The sequence below is a fragment of the Austrofundulus limnaeus genome, unplaced genomic scaffold (genome assembly GCF_001266775.1).
Source record: "Austrofundulus limnaeus strain Quisiro unplaced genomic scaffold, Austrofundulus_limnaeus-1.0 Scaffold7, whole genome shotgun sequence".
Taxonomy (NCBI): Eukaryota; Metazoa; Chordata; class Actinopteri; order Cyprinodontiformes; family Rivulidae; genus Austrofundulus; species Austrofundulus limnaeus.
This window is the reverse complement of record NW_013952409.1, coordinates 1,417,757-1,442,149: the sequence shown is the minus strand read 5'-3', so window position 1 is coordinate 1,442,149 and position 24,393 is coordinate 1,417,757. Positions and strand designations below refer to the sequence as shown.

Sequence of the window (24,393 nt, the reverse complement as noted above, 5' to 3'; positions counted from 1 at the left end):
TCTCTCTCTCTCTCTCTCTCTCTCTCTCTCTCTCTCTCTCTCTCTCTCTCTCTCTCTCTCTCTCGCTGACGAGCCCAGTCCGACCATCCAATCACACATTCGACTCCACAAATGGTCTCTTTGGTTTGATGGGGGAGGTGGGGCCTTGGGTTCGAGAGTCACGTGACAGCTGGCGGTACATGTTGTCCTGGTAAGCTTGCGCAACGGGCAGAGTCCTCGCCACCTTCACGTCTGGGTAGGTGGGCACCTGGCTGACTCGCTCCAGAATATCGCCACTGCCGCGGGAGCCGTTGGCCAGCTTGCCCAGCGAGGGGGGCTGCGTCTGGGAGTAGTAGTCCTCCTCCAGCAGGTGTCCATTTTGGGCGTTGTTGGTCTTGTTGTAGTAGGCGATGTTGCCCAGAGAGGCCGGGGGGCTGTAGGTGGAGCCCTGCTGCACCAGCTGGCCGGGTGAGGTGGGGCTGATGGCRGAATCCATGGACGTCATGGGCCTGGACCGCGCCGGCTGATGCAGGTACTGCTGAGTCCGAGCCGTCTTGTCTATGATTCCCATAAACGGCGTGTTCCTGGAGCGGGTGGTCTCCCCCTGATACAACCCCCCGCCGCCTTGGGAAGGGGAGATGGGGGAGATGTCGTCYCAGCCGCGCTCGTACGCGGGCTGCAGCGGGATCTCCATCTGCTGGATGGAAGAGGAGGGCCTGAAACCGGGAGCTAAATTGGAAGTGGATCCGGTTGAGATGTTGTTGCTCGAAGGGGAGAACCGCAGGCCTACGCTCTGCGAATGGATGAGGGGTCTCGGGGTGGGCACGTGCTGCTTCAGCTCAGTGGTGTTTGCGCTGACGGGGCGCCTCACCATGTGGGAGATCTCGGGGGAGCCCAGCTGACAGGGAGGCATGGCGTTGGCGCGCTCCAGCACGTGTTCGGAGACKGGGTAGTAGGCGGCCGATTGGCTGCGGCTGATCTGAGGAGTTTGGCTGTAACGGARGCCCCCCGGGCCCCCGCTGCTGGCGCGGTAGGCAGAGGAGGGGCGCTGGGGTAGCTCGTCTTTCAACAGGTTCGACTCCATAACCCCTCCTCGGCCGCCGTGCTGACAGAGGGCCCCAGAGCTGAGGCTGGCCTGAACTTGGGACATGGACCGCCCGTCCAGGGACGGCTGGTACACCAGGCGGCTCTCCACGTCCACCGAACCCCCCTGATAGCGACCGCCGATGGAGTGGCCCATCTGGCCACCGAAGCTACTGTTCCCCATGACGTTGCTGGGCTGGTTTGTGCGCACGATTTGAGCTATGGAAGGCTGCAGGCGGAGGCCCTGGGCTTGGTGGTGCTGGGAGGACAGAGACGGCTGAGAGCTCAGCTGGAACGAACGCTGGCTGCTCATCTTGGAGAGCGGAGACTTGGGTCGGCCGGGGAGCTGCTCGGTCTGGTAGCGCACGGGAGAGCCGGACTGGGATCGGTACAAGCAGACACTTTCTAAAGGCGGGCTGGCTCTGTACTGAGCAGCACGGCGTAAAGGTGAAGGCGGCGGGCTCTGGTGGTCCATCCCTTGACCTCCCGTGCCCATAGGAGGCGGGCTGAAGCGGTAGGACGGCTGGTGCACGGGGGAGGTGTGAGGCGGGCTGTGTCTGTAGTGGGAGTTCTGATGTGTTGGGGAGAGAGACGGAGACGTGGGCTGGTACGAGCCTCGGGTTGGGGAGGACATGGAGGAGGAGGTGGGGAGGTATTCGTAGGGCTGCCCCATGGGCGACCCTCCCGTCAGGTAAATGTGATCCGGGTGCGTGGGGGACAGCGGTGGGCTCTGAATGATGGGAAGACTGGACGGATTGGCCATGGCGTCCGGAGGCGGCAGAGCCATCGACATGGCCTCCAGCTCCTGCTCCAGGTAGCTCTCGTCCTCAAACAGGTCCTGGACGGGCTCCATGTCCTCCAGGCGGGGCTCGGGAGGGGGAGGGAGGGGCATGGACAGGGACAGGGACAGGGATTCCTCCTCTTCTGGAGGAGGTGTAGGAGGAGGGGAAGGTGGAGGCTCCAGCTCCAGGTCTTGCTGCTGGTGCTCGTCCTGGTTGAGCTGATGACACTCCTCCTCCACCCTCTGGAGCAGCCGCAGAATCTCTCTGTTGTTGGGGCAAAGTTTTATGGCTTCATTCAGGTCCTCTAAGGCTTCAGGAAATTGCCTGAGAAACGAAAAAATGCAAAAGGTTCAGAGGAAAACAGAAATATACAGTGGTTTGCAAAAGAATTGTATTGGGAATTTAACTGAATTTCTGATATAACTAGGGATGGGTACCTTTGACATCTGAATCAATTCGGTACCAATATCCGGTACTTAACGTTACAGATTTTCAGTTCTGTGTGTGTTGTTTTTTTTAATAATAAACTTTTTTTTTTTTTACATATTTCTCAATATATAAAATTTAACAAATAAAGACAACATCCAACTCTTTGTATTGTAAAATCAGTTGCTTAATTTCTTTAAAGAAATTACTATCCAGCTCCACGTATTTCTATTCATGTCATTTCCCCGCTAGAAAAATTATGTGATGGAGGTCCATGGAAGGCAAATAAGTTTAAAGTAAATAAGCAAAAAAGGATGGAGTTAAAATAAATAAAAGCTATTCAAGCTACATTTTGAGCATCCAAAACGCGCCCAGCGCTTCAAGTTAGCTGCTTGTGCTCTTTCAGGTCTGACGAGTTCGGACCGTCAGGAAGCTCCTCTGTTGTTTTCCTCTGCCGGTCTCTGTTTAAAGGTGGATGAAATAAAGAAAGTTGCGGTACTTTACTTACTTTTGAGCAAGTGAACGTCGTGCTCACAAGATAATTAATTAATCCACCAGATAATTCAGAGGCGGTCTGTTTGGTGAGTTTCAATCCAGGAGCTGCGAGGCTTTCAAGCTACGTTCAGACCGAGCTCTGTTTACTGAACCAATGGCTGCTGACGTAATTATGCTCTTGCGCAATGCTGCGTTCAATACAAGCATGGAAAATCTCCCACTCTTACGCCAATACAGTCGCAATGATGCGTTTAGGTACCGAAACATGATGAACTTGATGTTATGTGAAAAGGTTCTCGGTAGTACCGACATAAATCGGTCGGTACTTTAAAAAGTATTGAATTTGGTACCCATCCCTAGATATAATTAAGCAATAGTTCTCCAAAAGTACTTCAAATTAATGAAATTAAATGAGGATAATAGTCACAATACATGTCAGGGTTCCTACAGCTACAGGGAAGTAAAATCTGAGACTTTTTAAGACCTAATTAATGCCACCAGACCAACTTCACAATAAACACTAATGGAGAAAAAAAAAAAACCCAGTTAATTTTAGCCAAACCTTTATTTTGAAACAAAATAACGAGCTGAGAGAGGCATTCTGTAAATTATTTAAAAAATAAACAAATGTTACCAATTATTGTAATATTTGAGACGAATTAAAATCATCCTACCATGTTTTAACATTTTTAATACCTCTGAAAGATTGGTTTAAAAWTTTTTTAAAGCTCATTAAAGCCTTATTTTTGGATCCATAAATTCAACGCCTTTTCAGACTTTTTAAGGAACCACAGGAACCTGCATGTACATGCGAGTATTTAAAAAGGRGTTCAGAATAAAATGGTACATTTGWAATTTTTGGAAGTACCTGCTGCTACGTTTGGCACGTGCCCTGGCATAATACGCCTCGTATGATTTTGGTTTTAGTTCAAGAGCCTTTGTAGCAAATTCCTCAGCCATCCCAAAGTCCTGCAAAGAAAAAAAAAATGCAGTCAACGACATCGACAAAGTCACTTTTAAACCTCGCAAAAACCATGTTGAAACTTGACTAAAGTCTTCTTTTGTACGGACTTACATTCATTTTCCTCCGACATCGGGACAGGTTGAGAAAAAGTGACACTTTGAGCTCCCTGAACGTCTTGAGGTCCTCACTAAAGCCTTCGCGTGGAAACTTTTTGAGAGCGTACTGGTAACGCTGTGCAGCCTCCTTCACCTTCCCCTTCTGTTGAAAYACAAAACACATTGTTTTTTAAACTAATAAATGCACATCTGTTATAACAAAAGCACAAAGTCATATTTCTGCCTCCTCTAACCTTGTAGAAGCTGTCCCCCTCCTCGATAAGCTTGCTGAGTAAGATGATCATGATGTCGGGTTTGGAGGTGGCCATGGCCCACGTGGCCGGACCTGCAGAACACAGGAAGGAGCAGATAAAAAACAAACAAACAAACAAACAAAAAAAAAAAACATAGTGAGAAAATACAGTAAAAATCATGAGAGTTTTGAAGGAAGGGAGGGACAACTTGCGCCACACTACACACAACAGCAATAACAAGAATGAGGACAACAGTCAAAATGAGGAATGGAAAAGAAGAAGACAGGCAAAGAAAACACGTCTGCTCTGACACCTTACWGTGACGTCGCTTTGGGACATCAGGCCTGGGTCAAACACGGTTTTACATGTTGCASGAAACTATTTTGCATCGAGAAAGCCAATCTGATTATAATACGATGAACCAAATATCTGGTTTGGCCCAGGCAAGTTTTGCACAGATGCACTGAACAGACAAATTAAGTAAAARTCTTACACTTTTTTTTCTCCCCAAGTACACATTTTCCAGGATTTCCACATAATCAATTCATACAGACACACAGCACAGAGGTGAACAGGAGGGAGTGTTGTCGACACGAGGAAGGTCAAATCAACAGAAAAGGACAAGCAGGAGGGATGTAACAGGGTCCTGTTGGGGAAGAAATGCTGCTGGTTTGTCTCAGCCTGAGGAATCGTCCCGAGGATGAAGGATGAGCACACAGGTTTGTCACTGCAGTCTGAGGTGGCAACACAGGAAGGAATTACATGTGCATGCACTTTGGCAAAATCACTTCCACACTGGTGTTAACGGTGGTTTCTCACCGGGCTGCGACTGTTGGCGACAAGTTTGCAAACAGGATTCATGAAGGAAACGTTTCGAAACGTTCTCAAATCCCTCCTGAGTGTCGCAGTGGTATACAGCTGGAGTTTACACGATGTTCTGAAAATCTGTTCGACAAACGTTCTTTGAAAGCAGCCGTAGAGWCATACTGGTGCCTCAAACCCACTGCGATTTAGTTTAGGATGTTTTTTTGAGGCTACAGCCCTGAATGTCCAGGATGATAAATAATAATTATTAAAAGGACATGAAGATGTGTAGATTTATACCAAAGTTTACTTCAATAAATTAAACCCTAACCCTGGTAAAGCGGGTACACTGTGGACAAATAAACACAGATCAAAGCCTTGAACAGACACTTCAGAGTTTCTGCACATTCTTTTGTTACAATATATTTAATGCTTGCTCCAAATACAATCTTCAACATCCTTACAGCCCATTAAAATCCTTATAAATCTTTATTGCACTTTTACCTTTTTCTCTGGTTCTGCTTTTTTAACTTCTTTGTGCTCCTTCAAGCTTTTCTGGCTTCATTTTTTCTACTTTTAGCTTTTTATCCTGCTTATTCAGCTATTTTTCTACTGCTTATAGCTACTCTTCTGTTATTTTATTTTTTTCTTTTAGCTGTTTTCTGCTAATTCTAGCTGTTTTAGCTGACTTTTTAACTATTTGCAGCTTATTTATTTTTTTCAGCTAAATTAACCCTTTTTGTGATAATTTCCGCTTCTAACTGCTTAATTCAGCAGTCATGCTCTTTGTGCTAATTTAAGCTTTTTGGGCTTCTTTTTTAATTTTTATACTACTTATAGATACTCTTAGTTTAGTTTAAACTTTCATTTCAAAAATTTTGTTGATCTTTCGTGTTAATTTTAGCCGTTTTCTGTCTTTTTAATGACTTTTAAATCATTTTCAGCTAAATTACGTTGTGATAATTTGAGCTTAACATGCTCTTTCTGCTACTTTGTGCTAATTTCAGCTTTTTCAGCTACATTTTAGCTGCTATTCTACTAATTTGAGCTGCTATTTTACAACAAATTGCAACTTTTTTGAATTTGCCATCTTTCTACTGATTTTCACTTTTGTTGTTCTGACAGCTAAAGTCAGCTGGTCAAATTTAACTCACATTCACAGTTTTAGTTTGACTTCAGCAAAAAAGTTTCAGCATTAATGCATGCATCCAAATTCTCTAGTTTACCTGATTTTAACCATCTTGAATTTGTTTGAATCAAAAAGTTGTCGCTGAACAGCCAATAACTGCTTTCAGAGTGTTTTAGAGATGCACAAGATATTTTGCTAACAGAACAGACGAAACAAACACAGTGGGGTAAAACCATAATTGCGCCACCTTCGCCCCTTTTACATTTGGGCGATAAAAACTGGTCACAAATAGTTTTGATAGTTTCGCCAACTAGTCTCCAACAGTCGCAGCCCGGAGAGAAACCGCCTTCATGAAGGGCTTCAGTCATGCATCTGTGGGATGGAAGGTCCACACGTCAATACGATACCACAGGCTGGAGGCCGGGCATGCCGTCAGTGACCATTTTAGCATCTACCTCTAGACAATCCCGACCGCATCCCTGTCACTGCTAATACCTGCGTGTTATTATTTGTCAGTTTGTAGCTAAGCTCGCCTGTCGACACTTAAAGACGACATAGACAACACAGAAAGAGGAGATAGAGCTGTCAAAATGCCTGGTAGGGTGAGAAGTCGACAGCCTCGGCTTTACCTCGGGGCCGACTGGGCAGCGTCTGACATCCTGGTGCCGGGGAGAGAGGCGGTGGGTTGGAGGCGAGAGTGAGGTGAGGTGAGGTGAGGTGGGGCAAAAAGGAGGAGTGAGTGGAAGGGCAGAGGGAAGCGAGGAAAAGCGATACAGAGACAGCAGGTGGAAGATAAAGAGAGGTGGAGGTGGTGGAGGTGGAGAAGTGAGAAAAGGAACACAAGCAGCAGTGAGAAGCGAAGGAGGTAAGTGCCTCGGCAAAAAAAAAAAAAAGGATAAAAAAAGACACCGCAAGAGCTAATAACAACTGGTTTCTGAGCAACTGCAAAGGACTGAAGAACGAGGAGGTGATCGAGAGAGAAACAAGACAGAGACGCTGAGAGAACATGACAGAAGAGAGCAGGGAAGGAAAAAAACACAGAGCTACCGTCATACAGTATAATAAACAGAAACACACATCAGAGCTGTAAATAGCTGAGCGGGGGGAGCAGAGTGCAGCAGGAAGGGGGCAGATGACGTACAGCAGGGAGGGGTTTCTGCTACATGGAGACAAAAACCTGAATCCATGGCTTATTGCTCTGTAGCAGGAAGAGTGTGCAGAAATAACAGACTGTTTTATTGGGGATCTGATTACCCACGATGCAACCTGATCTCACTGCAAAGCATTTTTTATTTTTTTTCTCTTTCAGAGCTGAGGCGGAAACGAAGACGAAGGCGCTGCAGCCCCCTAACAGAATCATCCTGGGCGCGTCGCGCGGCTCTCACCTATCTTGGCTCCTTTCTTGAGCAGGGCGACCACCACCGACGTGTTCCTGCAGCCCACCGCCCGGTCCAGAGGACGCATCCCGCTGTAATCCACGTGCTCTATCATGGCCCCGTGGTCCACCAAGAACTGCACCTAAAAACACATAAAATAAATAAATTGAATGATGCGCTCCAAAATTTCTGGGACTGATGAAACGACGACTTGTGAAAGATAAAACACATTTATCCACGCCGGTACTTGGAGCACTGCTCATCGTTTGACGTTTCTGACAGAGAAATATGTATTTATGAAGTTTAACATGTTTGATGAGCGGTGCCGGACTGATTGGATTTTTGTTCCGTGTGCGAGCTGTCGCTAAAGACCCAACGGGATCTCAAATAAAAAGTAGAAAAGCTATTTTTTAATTTTAGAATTCAGTTTGATTTTACACTTGCTCAGACGTTTGTGCGTTTTTCCACACGTACCACTTCAGAGTCTCCGTAGAAAGCTGCCAGATCGAGGGGTGTGCGTCCGTTCTTGTCTGCGTGGTCGGTGGCAGCGCCGCTCTCCACCAGGTAGCGGACGACAGGTAAGTGACCTTTCAGACAGGCCCAGCTCAGAGCAGTCAGACCCTCCTTATCCATCAGAGACAGAGAGGCTCCTGGGAAAAAAAAAACAACAACAAAAAAACAAAACAACGACAGCAGTTTATTTATGCTGACACAGAAATAACGCCTCTATGAGTAATTCTTAATTGTTGAAGCCTTTCTGCTGATTTTATTTGGCTGCAATTACTGGCAACACTGTTAAAAAACTAATTAAAGTCATTTTTATTTGTCTTGTTGATGTATAGTTTTGTTTTTATGTAAAGAACCTTTGAGAAAACGCTCTGGTAAACAAATTACATTAAATCTGAGATAAAAGCTTTGAATTTGCGGAAGCACCTCCACCGGTCGAACGACTCTAAACCCTTTTTTTAAACGACTTTTAGAAAATAATATAACCTTACCCTGAGCGAGTAAAAACTCAACCGTTCCCAAATGTCCCTCYGAGGCTGCCATCATCAGAGGAGTCCGACCCTGTTTGTCAGGCAGGTTGACGTCTGCCCCGTGTGTCAGCAGGAGGTCCACGATCTGTAAAATCAACGTGGTTTTCAGGGCTGAGAGTTAAAACTGAAGCRGACGGGAGTTATCCTCATTTCTTGTAAAATGCTCGAGCCCCCGGGAGACCACCGACCTGCCAGTGTCCGTGTCTGACGGCGCTGAAGAGAGGGATGATGCCTCGTCTGTTGGGCTGAGCCACGGCGGCGCCCTGCTCCAGCAGCAGGCGGCAAACTTCCAGCTTCCCCCGGCCAGAGGCTGCGGTCAGAGCTGAGGGCCACAACGAAGGCGAGCGTTAGCAGTGTGGATCTGACGTTTTAGCTTCTACCTAGCTGTATGCTAAGTTTAGCTTCTTTTCTATTTGCTACATTTAACCATCTCTCTGGTACTTTAGCTTTTAGCTAAGCATTTGCTACACAAATGCTGTGTTCCAGTTGTGCTTTGAGGCCAGAACTGTGGATTTTAGAGTCAGAAATATCAACTGGAGAGGCTCTGAAATACCTGACCACGTCATCATATCAACATGGCTGCTCCTCGCATCAACAGAGAGTGAAGCACTCACAGCTTTTAGCAGTTCTGTTTACATTAAGTCAGTTGAACTTGTAGCAATTTGCAGTGATTATTATGCAAAATGTTGTAAAGAGCACTATTGTCGTGTCTGTCAGAGTTAGAAATAGAAACACTGGAAACTGGAACGCTTTCAACCCAGAACAAACTTTTAGCTTCTCCGCTTTTTGCAGAAACTGTAATTTCTCATTTACAGAGTCTCATTCAACAACTGTTAAATACTTTCTTTTAATCTTTTGATATATTTGACATTTAAATATCACTTACATGCTTTAGCTTTAAGCTAAGCCTTTACTACACTCAATTAGCCTTTTGATTCTTTTATCCGACCTTTTCTTTAGCTAGCATTTTGCTCCTTTTTGCTTCTCTYCATTTGTGCAGAAAATAAAATTTCTTGTTTACACCGTGTCTTATTCAATTAGTAATTTGTTAAATAAGCCTTTTTTTAGGACACAGTGTTTAATAAAAATATGAACTTTTTTTTAAATAGGGGCAGAAATAAGATTTATTTCTTCTTTCTGCTACCTTTCYTTTAATTTGATTTGTATTATTTTTGTATGTGAATGTGGTTTTTTTAATTAAATGAATAAAATAAATAAATAAATAAATATAGCTGCTTTCCAAGTGCTTCAAGAGGAAAAATGCAGGGTTTAAAATAAAATCTTTGGCAGAGAACAGATTCAAACGATCCACGTGGGACGTTGTGGCCTTTGAGAAGACATCTTCCACTTTTAATGAGTATAATCAGAATGATTTAAGCTGTGTTCATATATCTCTTTGAATCAATGTGAGAGCAGCCTGGGAGGGAGGGACGACCCGACCTCGACTCATTATTTGCAGAAGGAACTCTTTGATTTAATGTACTTAGTTCCGTACATCTAAACGTTTCATTCTATTACGGATATTCTCCATCTTCTCGACTATTTAAAAACCATCTTCTGATCCCTCACAAACAGTAAAAGTGCAGCTGAGCGGCAGAACGTCCCCTGCTCAGCGGATGCCCTGCAGCTGGGGAATAAAGATCGTAATGAGCTTCCATATCTTCAGGTTACAGCGATACATAACATTTCTCAACACCCTGCTACGCTGCAGTCAGACTAGTCATTTCAAAGCCCCCTGGAGCGACTTCCTCGCCAACCTCTCCCCTCCTTCCTCCTCCTCTGCGCGCCCAGCCCTGGCTGAGCTCTCTTGACACCCCTGCACTGTCATCAGCATCTGACGCAGCAGCGAGCAGCCGACACACAAGAGCGATCGCTTACATCCGCACTGCAGCGCTCTGCCTCACGGAGGAGGCCTCTTTCAGAAAAACAACAAGTCTCCGGGTGAACGCTACAGATTTCACCTCACAGACGCCGTTCAGCGTCGATGCTGCGCGTTCACCGTTACCTGTCTCGCCCCACAGCGTGTCGAAGTTATTGATCTGAGCTCGCTCCACCTCTTCTTCATCCTTCTCTGGCAGGTCCAGCAGGTAGGAAACGATCTGACGGAGGGGAGAGACAAATCGAAACGACGCAGATGAACGTCCAAGTTTCCTTTTTACTCCATTTTTAAAAATTAAACACGACTTTTCCTTTCTCAGAGTGATGCATTATCTCTTAAATTTATTCAAATACAAACAAAAGGACTTTTTCTGAAGTTCTTTCTATCAAAACCCTTTTAACAATCTCACCATTTGATCTCAACTTAGCACAAAAATTAAGTAAATTTGTGTTTGGTAGAGAGGTTCTATGTTGTAACAATGCTTCTTATACCTGGCACCTGATTAGCAGCACCTGGGGGTACCAGAAGCTTAAAACACGTTAAAAGCAACAACAGTTTTTTTTCGTGAGCAAACCACATACTCATCCCACAAATGCACGTTCCTTACAAATGTGACACCAATTAAAAGGGAATTTAACAGGCTTTCCAACAGTATAAGATTTATTACTAAGAAGCGTTGCTAATATAAAGAAATAATCTACCAAACACAGATTCATTACATTTTACGGGTTGGTAACACTGCAAAAATGGCTATAATTCATATATTTTCTGGTATTAATAGGTAATAATCCCATGGTACCTCTAATTTTTTTCTTTTTTTTATGGACAGAATCATACTTGTGACAAAACAATAAAATAATACTGTAAATTAAAATAAATTACAAACATTAAATAAGATTTGCTAATATTTCTAAAACAAACAAAACTTTTAAATTTATTTGTCTTTTTGGGTTTTCTAGATTTTATAATGCAGTTTTTTATTTGATGACATTTGGTGGATAAAGAACGCAGGATCAAAAACCAAACGATAACATTTGTTTAACTGTAATAAAAAAAGAACCAAAACAGAACAAATGTTCTTGACAGGAAAAATAACAGAAAATGAAAAATTGAACTAACTAGATAAAAAGATGCATAAATCAAAACATAAATAAACTTTAATTTTCTATTTTAACACTGTTTTCTGCCTTGATTGCCAAAGTTTTCAACAAATGACTCTAAAGCACAGGCGGTTGCTTCCTGTTCTGTTTTTCATCAGGGATGACAACAAAAAAATAAAATAAAATAAAAAAGAAGTGGCGTTCTGTACCTCTGTGTAGCCCATACTGGCTGCAGCGATCAGAGCCTGCTGGACGGCGTGACTCTTAGTGAAGGCCGTCTGCTGATGGGTCTGCGGCGACTGCTGCTGCGACCCAACGTTCCAGTCGCACTGGATCAGATACTTCACCACCTCCATGTGGCCCCTCAGGGCCGCGTGAACCACAGCGCACTGATCGTTCTTATCCAGGTGGTCCACCTTTGAGCAGAAGCACAAATATTAGCACCGCGGACAAACCCAAAGCTCCTCAGACCCTCTGCCGTCGTCCACAGACCTTTGCTCTCTTGCGACAGAGCGCGGTGACGATGGCCATGTGGCCCCCGGCAGCAGCGTAGCCCAGCGGCGTCAGGCCGCTTTCGGACTGGGCGTCGACGAAGGCGCCGAACTCCAGCAGCAGAGCCACCATGTCCATGTAGCCCAGGTGAGCGTGGACACACAGGATGGGGGCGTTGTTCAGAACCTCCGTACGGTAGTTCACATTGGCCCCGCCAAGCATAAGAAGCCGGCTCACCTGAACACACACACACATCAACTTTTAGCCACAGACTGGAATAACACAATAAGCCCCGCCCACTGCTAGCATTGTGACAACATGGAGGAGCAAAAATGACGACCATACAGCGTCGCCTCACAGAAACTATTAGATTAACAACAAGCCCAACTAGATCTTTGTCACACATTTTTTGTAATGATTTTACAATTAATATAACTGTTGACTGTGTTAATTCTATTCAACAATTGTGTAAATCAGCTGCATATATACCAGGAAAATATATAAAAAATGATCTAAAGCAGACCTGAAGTCAGTCAATAATTACAGTGGTTTGCAAAAGTATTCATACCCCTTGAACTTTTCCATATTTTGTCACATTACAACCACAAACATAAATATATTTCACTGGAATTTAATGTGAAAGACCAACACAAAGTGGTATACAATTGTGAAGTGGAAGCAAAATTTTACATGAATCAAAACATTTTTTACAAATAAAAAACTGAAAAGTGCGACGTGCAAAAGTATTCAGCCCCCTTTTCCCTGAGTGCAACCAATTGCATTCAGAAGTTGCCTGATGACTGCTAATGACTCAAAAGGGTCCACCTGTGTGTAATCTAATCTCAGTACAAATACAGCTGCTCCGTGACGGCCTCAGATGTTGGTTAAGAGAATATTGGGGAGCAAACAGCATCATGAAGTCCAAAGAACACACCAGACAGGTTAGGAATATGGTTTTGGAGAAGTTTAAAGCAGGCTTAGGTTATAAAAAGATTTCCCAAGCTTTGAACATCTCACGGAGCACTGTTCAATCTATCATCCGGAAATGGAAAGAGTATGGCACCACAGTAAACCTGCCAAGACAAGGCCGTCCACCTAAACTTACAGGCCGAACAAGGAGATCACTGATCAGAGAGGCAGCCAAGAGGCCCATGGTGACTCTGGATGAAATGCAGAGAGCCACAGCTCAGGTGGGGGAAACTGTCCACAGGACAACAATTAGTCGTGCACTACACAAATGTGGTCTTTATGGAAGAGTGGCAAGGAGAAAGCCATTGTTAAAAGAAAACCATAAGAAGTCCCGTTTGCAGTTTGCCAGAAGCCATGTTGAGGACACAGCAAACATGTGGAAGAAGGTGCTTTGGTCAGACGAGACCAAAATTGAACTTTTTGGCCACAATGCAAAACGCTATGTGTGGCGGAGAAAGAACACTGCACATCACTCTGAAAACACCATCCCCACTGTCAAATATGGTGGTGGCAGCATCATGCTCTGGGGGTGCTTCTCTTCAGCAGGGACCGGGAAGTTGGTCAAAGTTGATGGGAAGATGGATGGAGCCAAATACAGGGCAATCTTGGAAGAAAACCTGTTGGAGTCAGCAAAAGATTTGAGACTGGGGCGGAGGTTCYCCTTCCAGCAGGACAACGACCCTAAACATAAAGCCAAAGCTACAATGGAGTGGTTTAAAAAAAGAATATTCATGTGTTAGAATGGCCCAGTCAAAGTCCAGACCTAAACCCAATTGAGAATTTGTGGCAAGATCTCAAAACTGCTGTTCACAAACGCTCTCCATCCAATCTGACTGAGCTTGAGCTGTTTTGCAAGGAGGAATGGGCAAGAATTGCAGTCACTAGATGTGCAAAGCTGGTGGAGACATACCCTAAAAGACTTGCAGCTGTAATTGCAGCAAAAGGTGGCTCCACAAAGTATTGACTCAGGGGGGCTGAATACTTTTGCACATCGCACTTTTCAGTTTTTTATTTGTAAAAAATGTTTTGATTCATGTAAAATTTTGCTTCCACTTCACAATTGTATACCACTTTGTGTTGGTCTTTCACATTAAATTCCAGTGAAATATATTTATGTTTGTGGTTGTAATGTGACAAAATATGGAAAAGTTCAAGGGGTATGAATACTTTTGCAAACCACTGTATTTAGCTTGGTGAAAAATTATACCTTCAACTAAAAAAGTATATTTATTATTTCTGTCATAAAAAATAATAAATATTTACCAGCTGACATTAAAAAATATATTTTTTACACTGTAAATATTACAGAAATTACAGGCAAAACCAGCTTGTAATATTTAATAATTTGTGCAAACTTTTAGCACGAATCAGCAGAGCTACACTCTGTATATGCTACAGAAGCTAATATCTGCTAACCGATTCAATAATTAACAGTTGGCTTTATAAACTCATTCAATTTTAAACTGTTACATTATTAGCTTCAGTTCTGTTCAGATCACATCCAGATTGAGGTAAATAAGATCAAACCTGATTACTTGTGAAATGAGACATGTTTCCTGTTTAGTTTCTGTTGGTAAATCCGTAACTCACACAGCTTTATGATATTTAAAAAAAAATTAGATAGCTTATAGACACTCCAATATATTATCATTAATCGATTTTTACGATTTCTACATCAGTCTTTTTATTCCACACAGTCACGTGGTCAAAACTCACTCCAGCTGTTATCTGCACCTCTATGTTTTTATCTCTCTAACTACAGACACGGTCGAGTGACCTCTAAGGACTCGTACCTTGATATTGGGAGTGTAAAGATTTCTGAGTGAAGACAGCGCAGCTGAAAGACCCTCTGAGCTGTAGGAAATCCACAAGCCCTGCAGGATAGACGAGGAAACGCCGACTTTCTTGCTGAGACCCTTGAAGACAGAATGTAAATACTCATTACTGTGAGGCTCGACCCCAGCTGTGTGTATGCATGTGTGTYTTTGTGTGGGACGTATGTTGTCGTACCTTGAAGATATGTGCTTTGAGGATGTGATGGCCCAGCTCGATCGTCTGCTGTCTGTTCAGCTTGTTCTCCTGCCGAGAGAACCAGAAGGCCAGCAGGGTGTGTCCACTCCTACAGAGGCCAGAAACACACYTTCAGCAGGGTCAGCTGACTCACTGATTGTACATCGAGCTATTTGCACAGCTGGAGGAAATGATTCTAACGGTCGCAAAGGGGAAAATAAAATAGCTTTGTGCTAGATAAATAAAATATACCAACTAAAAAATACGTTTCTATTCATAACTCATTGATTGTACTTTGCAGATAAGTCTGGAAGATGTTACACAACTTTACAAAGTGAAGAAAATGTTTAATTCAGCTCATAAAATGTCAGTTTTATGATACGATTTGGGATATAATGATCCTGAATTACAATCATTCTTTAGTTATATAAACATTTTTGATATATTTGGAGGGTTTGGACTTTACTACGCTTTGACATTCTGACTTAAGAGGCTTTTATTTTGAGTCATGTTTGTGCTTTTAACACTAATTTGACTAAGGCTGCGCTTTTTTGCGCAGGAGACCTTGGCCTCTAAATCCCCCGCTCCCCTGCTGTGAGCCACATAGTGTCTATTATTATGCTAAAGAGGCGCACGCACACCTAGAGACACACCTAACCCTAATCACTGCTCACCTACATGTCCACCCTCAGCCCAACAGTGTGCTCCTACATATCCGGGTCACGGCACCAGAATGTCCGGGTCACGGCACCAAATTTTACAACAACGAAAGATGCTTGTATGTAGATGTTTTTGCAGAGTGTCTGAACCTGGCATTGCGTCATCTTTCAAGGACCAGGCTGGGGATGTGGCTTTTTTCATCATGGCCTTTTCCAGCATAAAACGATGTTGAAATTCCAGTGAAAGGCCAAGTATAAAGTCTCGTCTGCTCTTTTTACAATTTTTTACTGTAGCTCTGAAAATACAGTGGCATCAATGTATGTTCTTTGCAACACACCACATTTTTCAGAGCAAAAACTTGTAAACAAGAGCCCTTGAGAAACAATGTGACAATATCATGAGGCGTGGTGGGCGTGGTGGGTGTGTCTGGATTACCTGCAGGAATTTGTCTAACAAAAGGCCACTAATAGCCCTCAGATTGCTAAGAAGAAGGAGGGGGTTTGTCCTCAGGATCTTGAAATTTCAGTCAAGCTAGTTTAATGATAGATTTTTGCTTCTGATTTTGACACAAATGCCTCAAGTAGGAGAGTCTTTTCAGAGCTTTGAATTTAAATAATTTGTTAGAAAAAAAAATGTTTTACGTCAGATTTTTTATGTTCACTTCACTATTTATTGGCCCAAATCCAAACCCATAGTTAAAACTCATGATCCTCTGCAGCACAACAAAGATGAAGGCGTTTTATTCTTTATTCTTCCAAACCGATCCGTTAGGTCTCGCACATGCTCACCTCGGATCGCAGAGGAACTTGGTCTTTTCTCCTTCCTCCCTCCAGATCAGCCACTCTCTGAAAGAGGGGTGAACAAACATCCGGGTGCCGTCCCTCCTCTTCACCAGGAAGACTGACAGGTTGTCCACCCGCTGCTGGAAGTCCTCCCAATCCAGAGTTCCCTGCAACGAAACACAACCCAACCATAAGATGTCGATGTCAGACGGTTAAAATTTAGCAGCATGTAGTTAAAGAACCGAAGCCGGAGGTGTTATTTGAGGACGTCTACCTGCAGTGAGCCGGAGTTGATGGCCTGATAAATCTGCTCGTCCGTCAGCGGATGGAGCGACGCCACGGCCACGTTGAGCAGAGGCAGCGCCCGCTCGAATGACGACTGCGTGGGGAAGCGCATGTTGCACTGCAGCAGGTAGACCTCCGCCAAATTTACCGGAACCACCTGAGTAAAAATAAATAAATAACATTTTAAAAAAAAAGAGAGGAAGAAGAGAATCTGACTGCTGATTTCTTTTGGCTGCCCATCATGAATAATGCATCGTGTTTGCTCAGGAGCATCTCCCACTTCTCCGCGCGGACTTCCTCAGAGCGGAGAATGTGAATTTATCACTTGTCATTTCTTCCATGGAGTCTGGGAGAACGTCTGAATACATGAAATTAAATGAATCTGGGGGTGTGAGATAAAATATTTCATTACCAAAATGCACACAGAAACATTTCAAATGCATTATTAATCAAAAAGGTGTTGAGTTCTGCCTGTTGGAAAGAGGCMTTTGTGAAACTTACTCACAAAAACAAGCCCGTCTGCAGGTGTATAATAAAAATAAACACCGTGCTGCATTGTCTGGGGAAATTAATTAATTATCTATTTTGGATTAGAAGGTTTTAAAGCGTAATTGAATGCATAACAAATGAATCTGCAGCACAGTTAGGTTTGCTTTTAATAAGTCTTTAAAGCGGTATCTCTGTGGATTTACAGACGTTAGAGTAAGTAACTTAAATTTCCTTAAACGAGGAGCATTAGTTTTGATGCAAACTGCCATACACAACTTCCATCAGGAGGTTTGTACCTGCCTCGTATTACAGCTACACCTGTACAGCATGAGATTTTGTTGGCACGTTGGATAAATAAGAGGCTAAATTCCAGAAAACAACTGCAAGTTTCACATCTTCACACATGTTTGTACATCTTATCCTCCTCTGGACATTTTTCTCACATCTTTTCTTTTCACTCTTAAAATGTGTCAAATCCACCGGTTTACTGTGGAAAGAAAAAACTGTGAAGCCCACAGCAAAGACCAAGCTTTAGTTACCTTATAACTGGAACTCTTGAGCACAAGGTAGCCCTTCTCGATGAGGTCAAAGGTGAGTTTGAGGTACAGGTAGGAACCCTGGCTCAGGGCCTTCAGGTGGGCGCTGAGCTTGCCGAAGGTCGTGTTGTCCATCTTGCCATTGAGCGAAATGTTGTTCTGGATCTCCGGGCTGCTGTGGATGCGGTGCAGGATGTAGCCCTGCAGGTCCTGGTCTATGGCGTCGTTCTCCTCCAGGCCGTCCAGGGAGATGCGGTGAAACGGCAGCGCGTTGGTGATCTCCTGCAGAACGTTATGGCATCGAAACGAATGAACTTCAACTGTTATAGACTTTTAGGAGAGAGCTGAGTTAAAGAAGATGGATCAGTTAACGGTCTCATGTGGAAAACTGGTCACCTGTAACGTGGTTCTAACTGTGACCACCAGTTTGAGCCAGGGAGGAAACCTGCTGATGGTTTTAGTGAGGAAGGACACAACGGTGTCTCCGTAGTCCGGCTTGTGGAACTCGGCCTCGTTGAGACCGTCGATGAGGATAATCAGGTCCTCCTCAGAGTTGATCTTTCTCTCTGAAACCCGATCAAAGCAGAAACAACTAAGTAAATTAGTAACATATAAAACCTGTTAATTAATGAGATTTTTATGTTTAGTTATGTTGAAAACTCGTTATGTGCAAGTTTATTATGTAGGTCAAGCGTGGATGAAAGATGTAAAAACTGAAAGCTGAGTGCTTAATGATTTTACTGAAATGTTTTGAAGACCTAACTGTTAAAGGGATCCTGATTAGTTGTAACATTAGACTTTATTRGATAAACATTTATTTTAACTGTAAAATAAAGACTGTAAAAATACTGTAGGCTGTTTAGTTTTGTAAATTTTTAAAAATACATTTTAACATGGACAGAGCCATTTTGTTTACACACAAAGCATTCTGGGTAAATGATGACGTGGATAGGTCCTTGGTGTGAGCGAGCTATATCCACCCTGAAGGTTAATCTTGGACAATATCTGATGATCGACTCTTTTAAATGAAACCAGAGAGCGTTGACAGAGAGGAGAAGGTAGAAATGACTCAGTCTGTAACTGAAAATATGGATGGAGGACAACAGAGCTCCTTCATGGAAGAAGAACTTCAGCTTCGCCTGTTAGCCTTTGCGCTAGCGCCGACGCTATATTGCCTTATATGTATTAGCTTGGTGCTAGCCTGACAAACTAACAAGCTAAACTGAGGTCCTCCATCCATATTTTCAGTTTCAGGCTGAGTCATTTCTACCTTCTCCTCTCTGTCAACGCTCTCTGGTTTCATTTAAAAGAGTCGATCATCAGATATTGTCCAAGATTAACCTTCAGGGTGGATATAGCTCGCTCACACCAGTGACCTATATGTCATCATTTACCCAGAATGCTTTGCATGTAAATAAAATGGCTCTGTCTTTGTAATACATTTTTAAACTTTTAGTTTAAAAAATATAAAAACCAATCAGCCTACAGTATTTTTACCGTCTTTATTTTACAGTTAAAATATACATCTATCAAATAAAGTCTAATGTTTAAACTAATCATGGATCCCTTTAACAGATTTTTAAAATTTTATTTCACCTTTATTATTATAAATAATTTCATTGAGACACAAAGTTAAACTTAAAACAAGCAAAACAGAAGCTAAAATGTGATAGAGGCAACAAAACTAACTAAAAGCTAAAATGAGCAAAATGGCAGCAACAAACCAAAAATATAAAACAGAAGCTAAAATTAATAAAGCAGTAGCTAAAAAGCAAGAATTCAGAAAAATCCCAGCTAAAAGCAAAAATGAACAAACCAGCTAAAAACTAAGACGGGTAAACAAAGAAAGGTAAACATTAAAATATACAAAACAGCAGCTAAAAGCTACAAAAATCAAACTAGTAACTAAAATAAAATAAAAAAATAGCAAGACCAAGCAGATAATGCTCAATGTAGCACAACCATAGATGGCTAAAGTTTACAATTACCAAACATGACAATAGCTAAAATAACTAAATCTGAAGAGTTAATATGAGACAAAAAAACTGAGATGAAGAATGTGCAGAAAAAGAACAAACTGGACTGTGGGTTTTAGTATTTTTAGCTGTAGTTTTTTCTCAGCTGAAATCTACTAACTTTAAGTTARTCTTCATTTGATCACATGAACATAGAGGAGCAATAAGGTGAARACATAAATGTTGACTAAAACATGTAAAATAGGTACAACCAAAAGAAATGAACCAAAAATAGCCTTAAAGACATCAACGGTATGTGCATCACCTTTGTAAAGAGCATCCAGGGGTTCCAGGACCCCCCTCCTGAAGGAGGCCAGCGGGTCTTGGACGCAGGAGCGCAGACTCAGGATGCTCTGCAGTTGGGGCTCCCTCAGCAGCTGCTCCCTGTASGCCACGAGGTGCGGCGAGCGGCACAACAGAGCCGCCACGTTGTGCACGAACTCCGGCACCAAACAGGTGTAMGCGTTATCCGCCTGGCAGTAGTGGTAGGCCACCACCTGGGCGCGACACAYAGAAACATTTTCAGCCAGGTCACTCAGAGGATTATATCCTTCCTTTCCCCTTCAGCTAGTTTGTATTTTTGGAAYAAGTCAGTTTCAGAGCGGCAAGCGATTTGGGATCGAGTCAAGTTTATGGTGGATGATAGCAGCATAATGAAACGTAATACGTCCTGTTTCACTGTACGGCTTTAGCCATTAATAATTCATAGCTTCTGGCTGCAAGGAGAGACTGATTCAAAGTKAGCTCATGCATGTGTTGAGACGACTGTGGCACGAAGGAGTCAAGTGTTAAACTGTCACATTTCACAACTGAAACACYATTAGACGAACGACTAAACAGATGAATGGGTGACGGAACAAAAAGTATCCTTTGTGTGGGTTTAAAACAGGAACACTTTTTTTTCTAAAAAGTCTTGGTGATTTTTTTTTTTTGCCAAAAAAACAAAAAACAAAAAAAACAATGGCAGCAGGTGTGAAGGAGCTCTGTGGGGGGATTAATGGATCTCAAAGAGTCTGGATTTTCAGTATTGACCAGGGGACAACCAGAGCAAAGAGGAAGGGAAAAAAATAAGAACTAATCAAAATGAAATGTTAATTTTTGGTCACTCAGGAACAAAGGGCTTGAAAACAACAAAAAAAGTGGGGGTGAAAAAGGGAGTGAGCTTAATTATTAATGTCCAGAGTTAACAAGATCTAATAGCTTGGCAGGAAAATGGCTTTCTTCAGGTATAAATATTTCATAAGGATCCTTGGCAAAGTTGTTTTTTCTTTTTTAAACACATCTGCATAATYCAGCAGACTGGGACTGGGGCTGCAGATGGCCGAGCAGCAGGGAAGGGGGATCGAGGTGCAACAGCAGACAGGAATGAGAACAGAGAGAAGCGGGCAGGTTTCACACTTTTTATGAGTTTCCATTAAAGACACATAAGGAGATCAGAGCGCTGTATTTAAAAGTTTTAAACACAACGTCGCACATTTCCTCAGCCACAGAACAAAACTCTGCACAACAACACGTGTCTATAGATACGACGTATGGAACGTGGGTGAACTACCATCTACTCGAGGGGTAGAGGCGTCTCCCAGGGGATCTCATCTACCCCAGGGGTGAGAGCATCACGTGTCCATCCTACCTGTGATGCCAGCCTCCTCATAGATTCTTCCTGACGCCGTCTCATCTCAGGGGTTCCGGGACAGCTGCCTCCTCCCAGGGTACCATGCGTGGGTTGAGGCTGGGTGAGAGGGAGCCCCTCTCCGTCTGTTTACAAGACAGCAAACACATGTCACAACCGTGAAGCATTTTGCACAGCTCAAGCGCCGGAGCGATGCTAGGAAACAGATCAGGGAAGATTGAATTTCATGCAGAGGTGAGGGGAGAATATCCACGAAGAAKCAAACAAAAAAGGTAAAAATGGACGCTTACGTTTCGGTGAGGCCTGGGGGCTGTCTGAAGCAATCTGCCTCATGCGGGTGCCGTGGCAGCTCAGCGCCACCAGCCGAGACATGATGGCCGTCTTGCCGAAGCCGATGTTCCCCACGATCACAACGCCACGGTTGGTGCTGGTGTTGGGGTTGTTGAGGTGAGCGTCGATCTCCTGGAAGAGCCACTCACGACCCGTGAAGACCGAGTCCATGGTGATGCTGGGCACCTCGAACAGCAGGGGTTTGAGAGCGATGTCGTGAGGCCGATAGGGTGCAAAACGCACTGCGGGGTCAGAGGAACCGAGGATTGGCTTAATGGTACAACAGATACATGCCACTTTTTGGTGCAAATAAAAGGCATTTACAATATATATTCTGAGCGTGACATCTTGTGATACGGCACGTTATTTTCAAAGTTTGATCCAAATGACTACATCTGTTATTTCTCAAAATAAAATCATCTTTAAAGGAAATATATGAAGCTTTTAAATCCTTCTTTTTCACATTTAAACACTTCAGTTGAGGTCTATATAAAGTGAAACTGCTCCTTATTGTAACTCCACAAGCCCCTCTTTCACCCCTTGTCTGAGGTGTGTCTCAGATGAACTCGTTTTGAGGCTGTCTCTTTAAATCCAAACAAGGCGTTTAACATCACCTTCAACTCCCAAGACCGGTTCATTCTAGTTTGGTAGAGGGGTTTACGACTATATAGCTGCGCAGAAACTTTTTATTTCCAAATTAATTTTTGTTTTTTTTTAGTAAATTTATTTTCATTTAAAAACAAAACAAATACTATAGATACAACAAATAATACAAATCGCAAATCTTCAAAAATCAAATTAATTAAAAGATGTCAACAAAGGAAGTCTTGTCCATCCAGCCTTACATGATGGAGCCAGAGGAGAACGAAGACCACCAAATTGTAGTTGGTATGTTCACATCTTTCTGTCCAGTTCTGTCACAAATAACTTGACGTACAAGTTCAAAAAGTGTCATAGAAAATAGAGAAAACTGAACGGGTTGAAAAATATGACCCAAGCAGAATATAAAGATATCTACGCAGCATCGGGAGAAATAAAAAAAAAACTTTRCTGCCCTCCTAAAGACTCCAAGTTCAYAACAAAATGTATTTAARATCTATAAAAGGTGGATTTAGCATGATTTGTCCCCCAACTGTTTAAAACTTTAAATTAATGAAGTCATCAGGCAAACAATATGTATGCATTCACACTACATTCAAAACACATTTTTGCCTGATAATTAGCCAATTTTAACAGATGGCTATCTTCTGTTTAATATTATCAAGCAAGTTACTGAATCTGAACATTTAACGATTCATAAAAGACCCTCATCTCTAATCATAAATACAACAAGAAATAAATTAAATAGRACACTAGAGCACAGTATTTACAATTAAATGGACAATAAATTGAAAAGTTTATTACTGTGTAGCAGGATTGTGCGATGAAGCAGCCTCAGCTCAAATAAAACATAAGCAAATTAAACACAAGACAGAGGCTATTTAGCTGTAACGCTAACAGACGATGGTTATTGGTTTCCTCACAGAACTGTTTCAAACAGTTGRTTTTACTCACTAGGGGGAGACAATAAACCAAAGCCATCCAGAGGTTTGGCATCTCAGTCGAGCATATGGGCCATTAAAGACTAGTGAGGTTAAAATGAATCCGGTGCAAACTTCTAAATCCGTGTGATACAAATCTGTGTGAAATTTAGCCTGCTGCTTGTGGATCTGGTCTCCTGGGTCTCCTTTTTTTCCAAACCGATTTCAGCTGTAAGAGCAAAAAAACACCCTCTTTTTTTAAGGGTGTGTTGTTGATTTAAATAWCAGTATTTAGCAACTGTGCCTGAAATGGTATGAGAGTTTTTCACAGCAACGTTGTTAAACGATTAGAAGTTAGCAAGACGAACGGGGGCTGCCTGACGCAACAAACYAAAGTTAAGGTAACTTACGTGATTGGGATTGCCAGGCATGGCTGTTATTTGCAGAAACTGAAGRAAGCAGCAAGCAGGAAACAGAAAAAAGAACAAAGAGAGTAATGAGAGAGAGAAAGAGGAGAAGCCACTGACGACAGAAATGCAAAACGGCAAAGTGCAGCTACAGACATAAAATTAAAAGATAAATAAAAGCAGCAATAGCGTCAACATGTAATGATGTCAGGTGTATGGGGAACCACCAAACCTGGGTCGATTACTAATTGAAATCCTTTGAATTTGCACATTTCACRTCATGTCTGGAAGGGGAGGTCGGGGTTTTTGCACTTAAGGGAGAATCTAATTGGTTCCATTGCGCTGGGCGAGATCAATCAATCCCRATAAAAGTAATTGAATCCAGTTCTGGTAGTAATCCAACCCGGTGACGGGAGACWCCTCAAACTCCGCAGCTTCATCGGGTGCATAGATTGTGTGGGTTTTTTGGGAGTTGGCCACATTATTTATTTTAAACACGGAGCAATCAGCACCAAGTCAGATGTCAGATCTGGACTTACTGGAACAAACAATCTCAAACCGCCACGTCCTGTTTTCAGCTCGGCTTTTCCTTTGTTTCTTTTGCTTACGTAAGGTGCAACTGGATTCTTGCAGTGAGAAAATAAGATGCGACTCGAATGATTGCAGGTGCTGTACTTCGTTTCACACCTTGCACCCTACCGGCAATGATCGCACTGAGAGCTTGAGATCTAAAAAATTTGTACTTGATAGTACACAGGAACCATACGATAGTGAGATTGTTCAGCTTTTTATTTAATTTTTTATTTTTTTGAGGTGGGGATGTCAGACATTTATACAATATTGATGTGCAGGTTCTAACTCAAAA

General features: G+C 42.9%; 1 protein-coding gene across 12 annotated transcripts in view; it reads right to left on the bottom strand.

Moving 5' to 3' along the window:
• Positions 1-10: 10 nt before the first annotated feature.
• Positions 11-24,393, bottom strand: part of tanc2b (tetratricopeptide repeat, ankyrin repeat and coiled-coil containing 2b) — a 168,903-nt gene continuing 144,520 nt past the window's right edge. For 9 of the 12 annotated variants that reach the window (XM_014032295.1, XM_014032333.1, XM_014032304.1 and 6 more), the window contains 22 exons: positions 23,532-23,570; positions 21,562-21,843; positions 21,272-21,396; positions 19,907-20,138; positions 18,023-18,192; positions 17,630-17,908; positions 16,591-16,758; positions 16,323-16,483; positions 14,875-14,983; positions 14,658-14,780; positions 11,896-12,132; positions 11,613-11,819; positions 10,430-10,523; positions 8,613-8,746; positions 8,386-8,509; positions 7,862-8,037; positions 7,397-7,529; positions 6,641-6,670; positions 4,079-4,170; positions 3,841-3,987; positions 3,634-3,734; positions 11-2,168 (listed from right to left, as the gene is read on the bottom strand). In XM_014032295.1, coding sequence (XP_013887749.1) covers positions 92-2,168; positions 3,634-3,734; positions 3,841-3,987; positions 4,079-4,170; positions 6,641-6,670; positions 7,397-7,529; positions 7,862-8,037; positions 8,386-8,509; positions 8,613-8,746; positions 10,430-10,523; positions 11,613-11,819; positions 11,896-12,132; positions 14,658-14,780; positions 14,875-14,983; positions 16,323-16,483; positions 16,591-16,758; positions 17,630-17,908; positions 18,023-18,192; positions 19,907-20,138; positions 21,272-21,396; positions 21,562-21,843; positions 23,532-23,570 — 5,240 coding nt within the window. In that variant the 3' untranslated portion in view covers positions 11-91. The remainder of the gene's footprint in view (positions 2,169-3,633; positions 3,735-3,840; positions 3,988-4,078; positions 4,171-6,640; positions 6,671-7,396; positions 7,530-7,861; positions 8,038-8,385; positions 8,510-8,612; positions 8,747-10,429; positions 10,524-11,612; positions 11,820-11,895; positions 12,133-14,657; positions 14,781-14,874; positions 14,984-16,322; positions 16,484-16,590; positions 16,759-17,629; positions 17,909-18,022; positions 18,193-19,906; positions 20,139-21,271; positions 21,397-21,561; positions 21,844-23,531; positions 23,571-24,393) is intronic. The other 3 variants (XM_014032320.1, XM_014032312.1, XM_014032327.1) reach the window with 3 other exon arrangements.